We start from the raw sequence: 12,939 nt of genomic DNA, 5'->3' as shown, positions 1-12,939 counted from the left end.
CTTAGCAAGTTTACAGCAAGTGACCACAGCAAAAACTTAAAAGAATTTTCGAAATACATCAGAGAAATAAAGATAGCAGACGACGAATGCATGGTATCATTTGATGTCACATCACTCTATACAAATGTTCCCTTAAAAGACACCTTTAACATCATTAAAGACCTTATCGAAAACGATGCTGCATTCGGTGAAAAGACGAAGATTCCAGTACCGGATTTTCTGCGTTTGGTCGAATTTGTTCTAACCAAAACATGGTATCTGTTTAATAAGAATTTCTACACTCAAACAGACGGAGTTGCCATGGGAGGCCCTGCATCATCAGTAGTCGCAGAAATATACATGCAAGCACATGAGACAACAGCATTAGTCACATCAGACAGACGTCCAAAGGTTTGGAAAAGATTTTTTGACAACGTATTTGCCATAATCAAAAGATCTCATCTAGAAGAGTTCCATGAACACATCAACGTCCTACATCGACAAATCAAATTCATTGTTGAGCTTGAGCACGATGGAAGTATTGCTTTTCTGAACAGTTTGGTCAAACGCAAGAATGGTTCCATTTCAGTTTCAGTGTATCGTAAACCAACACACACTGACCAGTACCTTAACTTCGAATCAAACTATCAGAAATCTTGCAAGGAAAGTGTTATATCTTCATTACTAATCGTGCCAACAGCGTAGTCAGTGACAAACAGGAGAGGAAAGAAGAATTTCGGCGTGTAAGAAATGCATTAACCGCCATAAAGTCATCACGCAAGTAGAAAATAAAATGAAGAGAAGATGCAACGGAGACAACAAGGAAACATCAGAGGAATTTATCGCATCAGCATTCCTACCCTTTGTACCAGGTACCAGCGAGATCCTTCGTCGAGTTTCAAGGCAACACAAGATCAAATGCATTCTTAACTCTAAAGTCACCCTAAGAAGCACTTTGTCTAAACCAAAAGACAAAATAAACCTGGAAGAACAAAGCAATGCTGTTGACGAAATCCCGTGTAAAGATTGTGATGCAGTGTATATAGGCGAAACAAAAACGGAGATGTGAAGAAAAACGAAATTGCGGACCACAGCTGGAGCAGAAGTCATCAGTTTAATTGGGATGAGAAGAAAATCATTGACAGATAATCCAGAACAACGGCCAGGAAGATTAAAGAAACCATCAACAGGGTAGAACGTAACAAACACATAAACAGCATCTCGTATCAACTTCCTGAGATTTGGTTACTAGCCCTACAGAAGAAGTAGTTACCTACATCTAGGTCCGAAAATGTTAATTACCTTAATTAACTGCAATTATCAGCTCGTTTCTGATTGGTTAATTTTTATGAGTTATGCAATTATATAAATACATGCTCAACATCATTTTACTTTGCCTGATGATGGGAGAAGGATCTCCCGAAACGTCGCCTACTAAACTATCATGTTCAAGAAATGATAAACTTTCTACAGTAATATAAATACTGAACAGACAAACCGAAATAATATCTTCAATAATCTTTTATTGGAATTGGCCATCGTCATTGAGAAATGTAAATGCTATGAAAAAATTTAAAAAAGCTTTTCTGTGTTTTATCAACAGCGTTTTAGGTCCCATGAGGTGCGCAAATATCAAATCGGGGTGCGCAAATTTAAGACTGACCGGAAATAAGTACTTCTCGTATTTAAATACACTTAAGGTACTAACTACATACATAAAATGTCAAAAGATGCTAATTAACATCGACTAACTAAAAGTAAAAGCAGCAAGATGAAATATTAAAAAAATCCTAGCTGGAAACTACATGTAACCTAGTCCTACAATATATCTCTTACAAATTCAACATTGGCATACAAAAAATCAAACTTCTTAGGAATCTGAAGAAAGCCTACAAGAGAATCACATGACGTATTAGACTGAGGTACATTTGACCACAATTATGAGCCCTTTCAAGCCCATAATTGACAGTCTTCACTGTACAACATTTAAATTGTCTGTGATTGCGAAGGGAATAAGAACTAGTTCTCTTTGAAAATACTTCGCTCATAATAGAAGGACTGGTGTCGTATAATGATTTATACATTTCTTTTACCACCACAATGATACGCATATATTGTACTGATTTATACTTGTTATATATCTCGTTATCTCCATAACGCGCAGTTTTCCTTCCAGTGTATATCTTTATTCAATTATATGTCCAGTGAAATGCGTTTAGATATTTTCTAGTTTCTCGTATCTCTTTATTTAAATAGTTGAGGTAAACAGACCGCTCTACTTCTAACACTAATGATCGTCTAGATGTAGCTTTCGGCATCCATAAATTCTGATGGATTCCATGTTAGAAAACCCCAAAAACTTCATCTATGTCGTTCGTAGTTGTTTTCTGGTTCTCTGTTCACACTCTCGTTACCAGAGCTCTTGAGATAAAGCCAGTTTCTTCAGACGGAATGCTGTGACCAAACACAAATATTAATTCATGAGAAAATGATATTTACACTTACAAATGATAACCTAGGCAAATGTCCAATCTCATACCGTCGTACGCGTAACACGAAAAAAGGGGGAAAATGGGTGGTTTGATATTACAAGGCTGTCATGCTTATCTTCTAAAAGTGTACCTCGGAATAAAAAAGGCATACTCTGTAGCAAAACCCTACCTAATCAAAATCCTACACTATATTAAAAAATAACTCTGGACAGAAAATTGTACATAGTATTACTTCTGAAACTATGGAATTAAATCAATTCAACCTCGTTTCCAGGGCATTTTGCCTTGTTGATGAAGTTAATAGCCTGTAATAGCGGCTCAGGGGCCACAAGATCCTTGAGACGAGGTTGAAACTAATTTGTATGAAATGCAGGCAAAATAGCTTATTTGAGAGAATATTATACTCGCTGTACACAAACATTAAAATGTGATTTGTGTTTGATTAAAACAAGTCACGATACGCGAAAAAAAGGGGGATAAGAGCCAATTATGAAATATCATTTTAGTGATCTATGAGCTATTTTTACTCTTTTTAGTTTTACAAGATAATATTAAAAAAAAATCGGGCAAAAGAAAGTAAGATATGTTTTCTTCACAAATACAGGAATTATGTTCGTTATTTGGATATCATTGAAATACCCATTTTTGGATATCCATTAAACCGACTGTGGTAGTTGCTTCCTGTTCAAAAATCTTCGACATTTTGCATTTCTCTGAACGAGCTAGGCCATAGAACAATTATGCAAGTAATTTTTGTAGTAAGACAATGTTCGACAAAGTAATTTTAGCGATAATACATCACACTTGTTGCTAAAAAAGGCAGCATTGGAAGTGGATAAAAAAGTGAAAAAAGTGACATATTTCGTCAAAATTACAGAGTTGTACAGAGGTAAAACGCTTCATGAAAGTGCGGCAGAGTAACTGTTGGACGAAAAAAGATCAAAATGCAGTGGGCAATAATATTCTGTAGTTTAAAGAGAAAAACTAGAAATTTAGAAGGAAGTTTTAAAGGAAATTTAGAAGGAACATTTTTTTAGCTTGGTTTTCAATCGTAAAAAAGTTCATCCTACCTCTAAAAATTTGTTGCCTGATGTCAAAGCCGCTGGTTTACTTGACAACCTCGATGTCAAAAATGAAGAACCCTTGGGGATCAGGAAAGGTATTAAGACTGTCACATAACACTTTTTCTCTAATTTTTTTTGCCATAAGTAAGTGACAGATCAGACATAAATGATTATTCATAGAATACTGTTGGTGGATGGGATAATTTTCCACATTCTAAGTCAAAAAAGTGATCATTTACGATGTTATTTACATGTCTCAAAAGAACGCACTTTTTACATACATGTTCAAACTTACTATAAAATATATATATTTATATAAAAAATAACTAATCAATTTTATACACATTGATAGGTTGAACATGGTCACGTGACTATGGTCAGGCTTGCAGGAAGTAAAATTGTTTCTATGGGGCTGAGAGGTGGGACAATAATATAAGGGCTAAAACGTTTTCAAGTAATTCAAGCAGGATTATCTGAAAACGATGCAATTTATATTAAATAAAGAAATAGAGTGATATTTTTTACGTTTTTTAGGTCATGGAGGGAAGGCGGGTGAAAGGGGGGGAAGGGTTTGCCTCCTCTGCCACCACAGTTACAGGCCTGAAGGTTGTTCAATAGAATTACTCATACACTAAATGTTCATTGAGTAAATGGTCAACATTGTTAAAATTGCCCAAGTCAAAAAAATTATTCAAACAATAATAATCGTTCCAAAACAAAACAAAACAAAACAAAAATAACAATCCAATCTTGCAACCCTCGCTCCCAGACATGTTCTTCTCTTAAAAGAGATGCGCTTTCTGACAATTCTAGGACTATTCCGCAGCTAGAGGCACTGCGGTGGAACTCGTAAATATATGACCAGTATTTTATTCCAAAAACCGACTAAAACAAAAAATATTTAAATAAGTTTTTATGAGCACATAATATAAAAATTTCTACGTTGATTCGTAAATCCAACCTTGTTCCCAGGGTTTTTTTTTGCTTTTTTGGTACGAAAGAAGACACGTGCTGTTGCAAAAATCACCCCTTGGAACTCGGTTATAGTAAACCAAACTCCATCATGAACGCTTATTTAAAAACATTAAATCTTAGCGCTCTACGAGTAATAAAATTAATAATCAATTTTCCTTTTTTTTCGTCAATATTTTCCAAAGGTAGATCTACACTAAGTCACAAAAAAGCTTAATTAGTGAAAATCCAATCTTACTAGTCAAGTACTATATATACAAAGCTTACATACATAAAATGTTTGGGAGGGCGAGTTATCATAATTGGTAAACTGGTACCCCTATGCGTGTTAGATTTAAAAACATGGCAGGCTAGAAGAGAAGTTTGACACAAATAAAACTTTTGGTCTAACTTTGCTATGGAGACTTGCGTAAGGTACATTTTTAACGTTCATTATCTGTAAGAGGCATAGTTGAAACAGAGGGTGGTATTGGTTTTAGTTCGCCATCTTTTTCCTCTTCATCTGTGCCAGGCACTCTGAACAAATCGAAATGAACTAGCACGGCTGCTAGTGGAATCATGATCACAGAGGCAACCACCAAAATAAAACACAGTGCCACGCCCCAGGATGGATATTCAGAATCAACAACTTTAGCCTGGAAAAGAACAAGCGTTGAGAAGATTATGTATGTGGTTCTTTTCTGCTGGTCTTAAGTCAATTCATATTAATTTAATATCAGTTTTTCTATGTTATCACACAATAAAACTCTACAGATGTACAGCTAACATCCTCAACCTCGTCCCCACGGCCCAAAACTTAAGTTCATCGTATTCTCTTTCCCGATGTCAGAAGATATACGAAGTACTCTAGTGATGAGGCTGTACAGATTTGTGTAATTGATATCAGGAGTATATCGTAGTATAACAGAGAAACAACAGATCCTGTTTAAAATGTCAGGTAATGAGAACAACTAAACTATCATTACACTTTACGATGTTAAAAATGTGTGGAGTAACACAGATACACACGCACTGACAATAAGCGCTATTAAAAAAAACCTCAGATTAAATTAAACTACCTCGCCACTCTTCCAAGGACTGTATGTGATAGATTTTGATGCCAGCCCATATATTGAAGCCACGATTATAACAAATATTAAAAACGGCGAAACTACCATCCACATTATTTTCCAATACCAGTTTGGTTTATGTCCCAACATAAAAAGTATATCTTTTTCAAAGCTGAAAAATATATAACAAACGGTACCAACGATAACAACAACAACAAATAAATAAATAAATAAATAAACAAACAAACAAACAAACAAACAAACAAACAAACAAACAAACAAACAAACAAACAAACAAACAAACAAACAAACAAACAAACAAACAAACAAACAAACAAACAAACAAACAAACAAATAAATAAATAAATAAATAAATAAATAAATAAATAAATAACAACAAGAACTAACAACAGCAGCAACAACAACAATAATAACAACATCGACAAACAAAAACAAAATAACGACAGTTGCAACTAATAAATGTTACATTTTCAGCTTAAAGACGGTAGATTAAGTATGAAAGGACCCACGACCATTCAGTATATATCATTTACTTGGCTATTTATTACATGCGTGATAACTACCGTCGCAAAAACACAACACGACGTTGGTTGGTCATATTAACAGCGCGGCTGCACTGTACTTACTTGCTTATTCCATACACGTAAACAACAATGATAATCTCAAAGAAAGCAATTGATAGCAATCCAATGTTAGCTGCGAACGAGTCGAACATCTGTAACCAGTATTCTCCAGAGCGTTGACAAAATAGCAATCCAAATGAGAATGATATTACGCATAATATAACTAAAAAATAAATTGATATATCAGTCTCCTTATATTTAAACTTTAAATTCATCGTGGTAATTCATTCATGATTTGTCACATTTGAAGAGCCATGAAGGTGAATTTAGAATGAACGTTTTTAACATTTTTTTATACGAGGACTTATTTAAGAGGGAATTGAAAAACATACCGCATGTTAATAAAGTCAAAGACTTTCAAGAATCATTGTCAACAAAGAATACTCCGTTTTCGGCAAAAATTCATACAGGAATGGGTAATTTCTTTTTTCACAGAAAAAGTTGCAAGTAGCTATTATTTAACTATCTCATTTCGCTATCACCATACCCAGTCAAAAACTGGTCATTTTATAAAAAAAATTAAACCGAAAAGAAAGAGTTTTTATTATAAGAAATTACACAGGAAAAAGTAAACTCTGAAAAGTATCTTACACGAAACAATCTCTTTCCTGAATGGCAGGACCTTTAAATCCACCACGGTTGTCCTGACAGCTTCGTAGGTACCCAGCATGCTTCCGATACCAAGAGTAAGCAACATAAGGAAAAACATGACACTCCATAGTTGAGGGACACTCATTGTAGACATTGCTTCAGTAAATGCTATGAAAGTCAAGCCTGGTCCTTGAGCAACCTATTGAGAGTTTGATGGTAAAAAAAATTTAAAGTCTTGATGTAGTCTCCTATAAACGTTGTTGATAGAAAGGTATGTGGAAGTATTTCTTGGTGTTGCGGCAGATTACATTTTTAGATTGAGTCATATAAGAGCTACAAAGCAAGTTGTGATGTTATAATTATAAAAACCTTAGTCCTTTTAACGCAGTAAAGGAGAGAGAAAACAAAAAATGAAAAAAATATTATTTTAGAAGTAACCCCTGCATCTACCCCGCTATCTGTAGTAGATGCTTTGCAATCCTACCGTTTCTCGATAATCCCATACCCCCTACCTACTGTTTGAATGCTGCTCCATGTCTCACAAAAATATTTAACTTACTTGATTCAAAAAGTATGTTTTGTCACATGTCCCATTTACTTGGGCTGGCGCAACAAAGCTTGAAGGTTCTTTTTGACAATGGTTGTAATTGACATTTGCCTAAAGATATCCAAAAAAAGTCATAGTGATGAAGAAAATAAATGACAGATTCTAAAATGTCTTTCTCAGGTGGAATTTCGTTTGACAAAAAAAACATCCACTATAGATGAAGAACAAATTCTAAAATTATTAATCCAATCTATGGAGAAGGTAAGTTCTTTATAACTAAGGTATAACCAAGGTATAACCAAGGTATAACCTAGTTTACTTTCATGCGATATTGCCTTTCTTAAAAAACTCTCTATTGTTTATTTAAACTTTATCAGCAAATATACACTCTTGTTATAAAACATTTCAAGTTAGCACTTACCATGGATGTTTAAAAATATACCTCCATGCACTTACGTACAAAGATGAAAAAATCTACCTTATATCCTAGTATTCCAAAGATCACGATGCCAGCAAATATTGATGTTCCACAGTTGACGCAAGACACAAGAAGCGCATCACGAACAACATTGTTGTTGATGTCATTGTAACTTGACATTGAGATCAAGCCACCAAATGCAAGACCGAGAGAATAAAAGATCTGAGTTGACGCATCAAGCCATGTTTCAGGTTCTGCTAGCTTCTCAAACTAAGAAGATGTAATTCTGATCATGTCTCTGTCAAAAGCATTGACATGAGAAGCCAATAAAAAGCCCATATTTTCCACCTGAAACCTACCTGGGGTGTGAACATATGTACTATTCCATCAGATGCTCCATCCAGCATCATGGCACGAACAAAAAATATGATGAGGACAACATAAGGGAATAACGCCGTAAAGTAAACAACCTGAAATAAAGAAAAATCATACTTTTCTTATTTTTATAATTTTTCGCTCCACGGAAACATTACGTTGGCTAATTGATAAGGTAATTCAGCAGTTCCACAATATATTAGAAAAAAAGGAAACCGCGGGAAAAAAAATGGTATCCTTAATGTTTCAACACTATTCAATGTCGTTTTTTTAATTAGATATTTGTAGGGTTGGGAAATGATTCTGTGTAGCTCTCATGTTTGACTTATCCAGCAAGACTATGCCTTTCGGGTTGCAAATTTTTTAAAAGCAGTTAATATTTACCTTGCCCATCGATTCTGCACCTTTACACGTGATTGCAAATATAATGGTCCATGCTAGTAGCAAACATAAACAGAGTTTCCAGTTCAATCCACCACTTTCTTCGATACTGTCTGATGCGTTTAACGCTACACGATACCAATAATAAGTCGTTGCGGATGACTTAGCGCATTCGGGCACGTAAACAGGGTGCGTTGCATTACATGTGCCACCCACGCACGGACATTCTGCATACGGTATATTTTTTTGAAATGATATAAAGAGATAATAAAAACACCAAGCCACTATCATGTTGTAGTAACATCCAACAAGGAAAGATACAATCACTGATGATAAACCAATGCCAGTTAAACGTGGCGCAAGTTTATTCCAGACATGTAGAGGTCCTTTACGAAAACGTTGGCCAATCGCCAACTCGAGAAAGAACACAGGGATTCCCATGAAAACTAACGAGATGACATAGGGAATGATAAATGCACCTATGGTGAAAAAATATTAAGGTTAAATTTAGATTATTACCATATCTAACTTTTCAAGTCAAAAATTTGTAAGAATTCAAATTTACAATACTGTGCAGTGGCTCAAACCTACATTGATATATGGTTAATCAAAATTCTGTTTTAAAAACATGTTAATCTCGAGATATATTGACGAAAAAGAAGTTGGGTCATGCTGATGTCAGCAAAATTTAAAATGGGTATATCTTACTAAGCTAATAAAATATCGTACATTTTCTTCGAGAGACCTAAACCGATTTAAAATTTCAGTTCGAACTAAAATTCTTTATGTAATAACCTTCAATCTTCGCTTCGCAACCCTTTTTACCTTTAAATTCTCAACCAAACTTGTGCTCTTTAAAAAAAATTCTATTCTTTTATCCTTTGAAGCTAACAATTTTCGTAGAAACGCTCTTGTCATTTTTAATAATATTGCAATAAAAACGCATATCGAGATCTAATTATTATTGTTATTTATTATTATTGAAATTATTTACCTAGGATAGCCTCTTCAGTTCCTATTCAGTACTGCTATCAACGAGGGTCCTGTGAAGGGGCGGATAGTCCAAAAGCTGTACTAAGCAATACAATCGACTCCTACTATTTGTTTAGCTTTCATTTACTTCCTATTATATTTTTTATTAAAAAGAAACCCCAGAAATACAGGCTCCTTTTCCGGAATTTCACGTTTGTTCTGTTATTTCCAAATAGCAAAATTTATCCCGTTACAAGTTTGGATAGATATTCGCCCTGGATTGAAACGGACGTGTGATTTAACGTCTTTTCGGTCTTTTTTATTTTACGTAACCGTAAAATAAAAATGTTACGTATACTATTTTACGTATTTATGTAACCGTCCCCTAAATATTGGGCGTAATAAAAGTGACACTCTAAGTTTAATTTATGAAAGATGTAAGAATAATTTGAATTTGAATTTTTGTTAAAAAAATGCTACAATTCTCAGACAAGTGATTGGTGTGGGCGTTATATGCGATGAGGAATCTTTCGTGCGGACGTGACATGATAACAATAAGCCGGAGAAGGCTGAATTTTTAATTTGCGAGTCAATACAAAATATTTTAATTCTAAAGTTTATATTTAAATACTATTTTAAGATAATTTTCTACCGCTGTTATATTTGCTTGTCCTTTCATATTTATGAAAACAAAATAGCAAAGCAAAAACAAACAACATTTTTGTTTCTATGGCGACAACATAACGCAAAATTTTACAAAATCTTTTTTTTAAACCAGTCGTTAGCTCGTAAAAAATTCACGTAGTTGATGTATTTTTACCATGAATGCTGAAAATTTTTTGTTATTTTCCAATAAAACACGCCTAGTAAAAAATTGACAAGAAAAACAATTTTCGTGCCATGTTAACACAACAAACTGTTTTCTTGCCACTTATCAGCAGTCTATACTGTGGTTTGTAGTGTAGATATATTTGTAAGGTTGCTATGACCCAGTTCCTGTTTTTAGTGTTTAATTTTATATATTGTTTTATTATTTATTTTTTAACACGGAAACAGCTTTTAGAAGTGATGGGAAAGGGACCCATGTTTTATTTAAAGAAATCCAGTTGTGAAAATTTCGCCCTTTTAGCTACAAACTTTGTCTTTGCCAATTGCTAATTTGTAAGCATTAAAAAATACCCCCACCAATCATAAAACATTTTCTCTTCCCTTTTTGTGATAATTTGTGTTAGCATAAGTATCTTTAACTTTTTCTTAAATTTTGGGTTGCCTAGTAGTAACTTTAGTAGCTAGTTTCTTATAACACACAAAAAATGTCTATAGGATTGCCTACTCATGAAAAAAATGGTTCCCAGTCTTTGTTACGAAATGTTTCTTGCAGTTTAAAAGCGACTTATTCTTATCAGCGTAACCTAGACGAATTTCGTCAACAACACTGTCGGAAAATGCGAAATGTGTCAACAAAAAAAGGATAAAAATATTTTCAAAACAAACTTCAGAACACGACGTAACTTTGTACAAAGAAATATAGCATTGACAAAAAAAATCGTTCTCATTACTGCAAAATACAGTTAAAAATTTTCAGTTGGAATGTTAGAACCAAGAAAGCATTGGGAACGAAACGGATATTTCAGGAAAACAAAATTAATTCAAAAACATTTTCCAGTAATAAACTTTTACCTCCGCCATTTTTTTGCGCCAAATATGGAAATCTCCACACGTTACCAAGACCCACTGCAAATCCAATAATAGCGAGGATGAATTCAAACTTGTTCCCCCATCCCTCTCTGCTCTCATCTTCTGTTGGTAAAGGTACAGGCGTTTCTTTTTTCGGAATATCATCGGCAACCGCCAAACCATTAATTTTCACGGTGATAATGCCATTTGAATCTTTATCGTATCGATCAGGTTCGAAACCTTCGTTACGTACAGCGTACATAGTGAGCGAATATTATCGAAAGAGTGCGATGATTTTTTTTTCGACAAAATTGATCGATACTTTAAGGACGTGTTCACAAAAGCATGCACTGTGATTACTTTTTAAAATTTTAGTCCTATTCGTTGTATTTTTTTTTAACCAATTGTGTTTAATAAGAATGTCTGATTTCTGATTGGTTGAAAATTTATGTTTGTTTGCTAACATGAATAACAAAACACATATAAAAGACATGTTGAGTTTGAATCACAGAGGTAACAGAGAATGGAAAAAGAACAAAGCGGCTATATTTTTCTTTAAGAAAAATTATTTCTTTACTAGGATACAAAAGCAAATCATACAGATAAATTGGTATAAAAAAGACCAGTATTTCACGGTTACGAACCAATAAAGCGAATCAAAACTCCCACATAGCAACTTCAGTCATTTAAATAAGTCACCAATAAATAATACCAGATTATCCAATAAAAAATACAGGTTTAAAAAATACCTAGTTTTTACCCCTATCGAAAACAACATGTTCTTGTTTCCAACGTTTAAGAATAACAAAAAACGGAAATAAAGAAAATTCTTTCGGTTTTCAAAGCACTACAGAATTACGTCAAACCATCTTTTTCAAGTGCTTGTTTGCGCGTTATTGTTTACACTGTCGGTTAACTGCAAATAGTGGAGTCAGGCATTCTTGAAAGCTCATATTTCGAACCTTACTAGTAAAATCTTTCTTTTTTTTGACGTGTTGATGAGACTTTTTTACTTTCTCAAATATTGACTTAGAAAAACCCGTGAAATATTTAGTCTCTGCACGCACGATCACTCCAGCAGTAACGAAAAGAAGTTCATTTATTCTCATCAAAAACTTCGTTATTTGTGGTGTTTTATCGTTTTTTTTATCTCCTGTGTGGATTTAGCCAAGCACTTTTTACAAAATACAGTGATCTTTCGGTAATTCATACACCGGTAACTCGCACACCGGTAGCTCGAACACTGGTTCGATAACTCGAACTCCGAATAACTCAAACAACTCGAATTTTTATTGTCTCGAACAATCTTCCGGGATTCTTTGAATTTTATTTAACACATTCTTATCAGAAAACACCGATTAGCTTGAACATTCCTTAACTGGACCCATTTTCCAGCCCTCCTTAGACTAACCTTTTTTCAGGTAAGTCGAACTTTAAAAAAAGGTCGGATTTTATATTCCTTCAGTTTTTATTAACTCTTGACGTAATATAGCTACAGATTTTTCCTATCCGGACAAACTTAATTTGGAAAGAAGGACAAAAATAGAGGGAAAGAACAAACTAAACTTTAAAGCTCCGCGCACTTATTTAATTTTTTATTGTTTTTAATTTCTATTCTCCTAGATGGCATAGAACTCTTATGGCCTTACTCTACCAGATCTCTAAAAAGTGGTGTACGCAGGCGCAAAGGTATGATTATGCAAAAAAACAAATTCATATATTAATTTCTTACTCTAGGAGTGTCTCAAAACCAAAATTTCAAATCATAAATTTTGTCT

General features: G+C 34.0%; 1 protein-coding gene across 1 annotated transcript; it reads right to left on the bottom strand.

Moving 5' to 3' along the window:
- Positions 1 to 3,763: 3,763 nt before the first annotated feature.
- On the bottom strand, positions 3,764 to 11,625 carry LOC130657141 (sodium- and chloride-dependent transporter XTRP3-like). Its single transcript, XM_057460107.1, has 9 exons — positions 11,165 to 11,625; positions 8,516 to 8,991; positions 8,116 to 8,226; positions 7,817 to 8,026; positions 7,351 to 7,449; positions 6,792 to 6,990; positions 6,204 to 6,363; positions 5,566 to 5,728; positions 3,764 to 5,142 (listed from the first exon to the last, which is right to left on the bottom strand). Exons 1-9 carry the CDS (start codon positions 11,421 to 11,423, stop codon positions 4,930 to 4,932), a joined length of 1,890 nt encoding a protein of 629 aa, XP_057316090.1. The 5' UTR covers positions 11,424 to 11,625; the 3' UTR covers positions 3,764 to 4,929.
- Positions 11,626 to 12,939: the final 1,314 nt, after the last annotated feature.

The sequence above is a fragment of the Hydractinia symbiolongicarpus genome, chromosome 9 (assembly GCF_029227915.1).
Source record: "Hydractinia symbiolongicarpus strain clone_291-10 chromosome 9, HSymV2.1, whole genome shotgun sequence".
NCBI classification, from domain to species: Eukaryota; Metazoa; Cnidaria; class Hydrozoa; order Anthoathecata; family Hydractiniidae; genus Hydractinia; species Hydractinia symbiolongicarpus.
The sequence above is the reverse complement of the archived record's forward strand: the minus strand, read 5'-3'. Positions and strand labels throughout refer to the sequence as shown.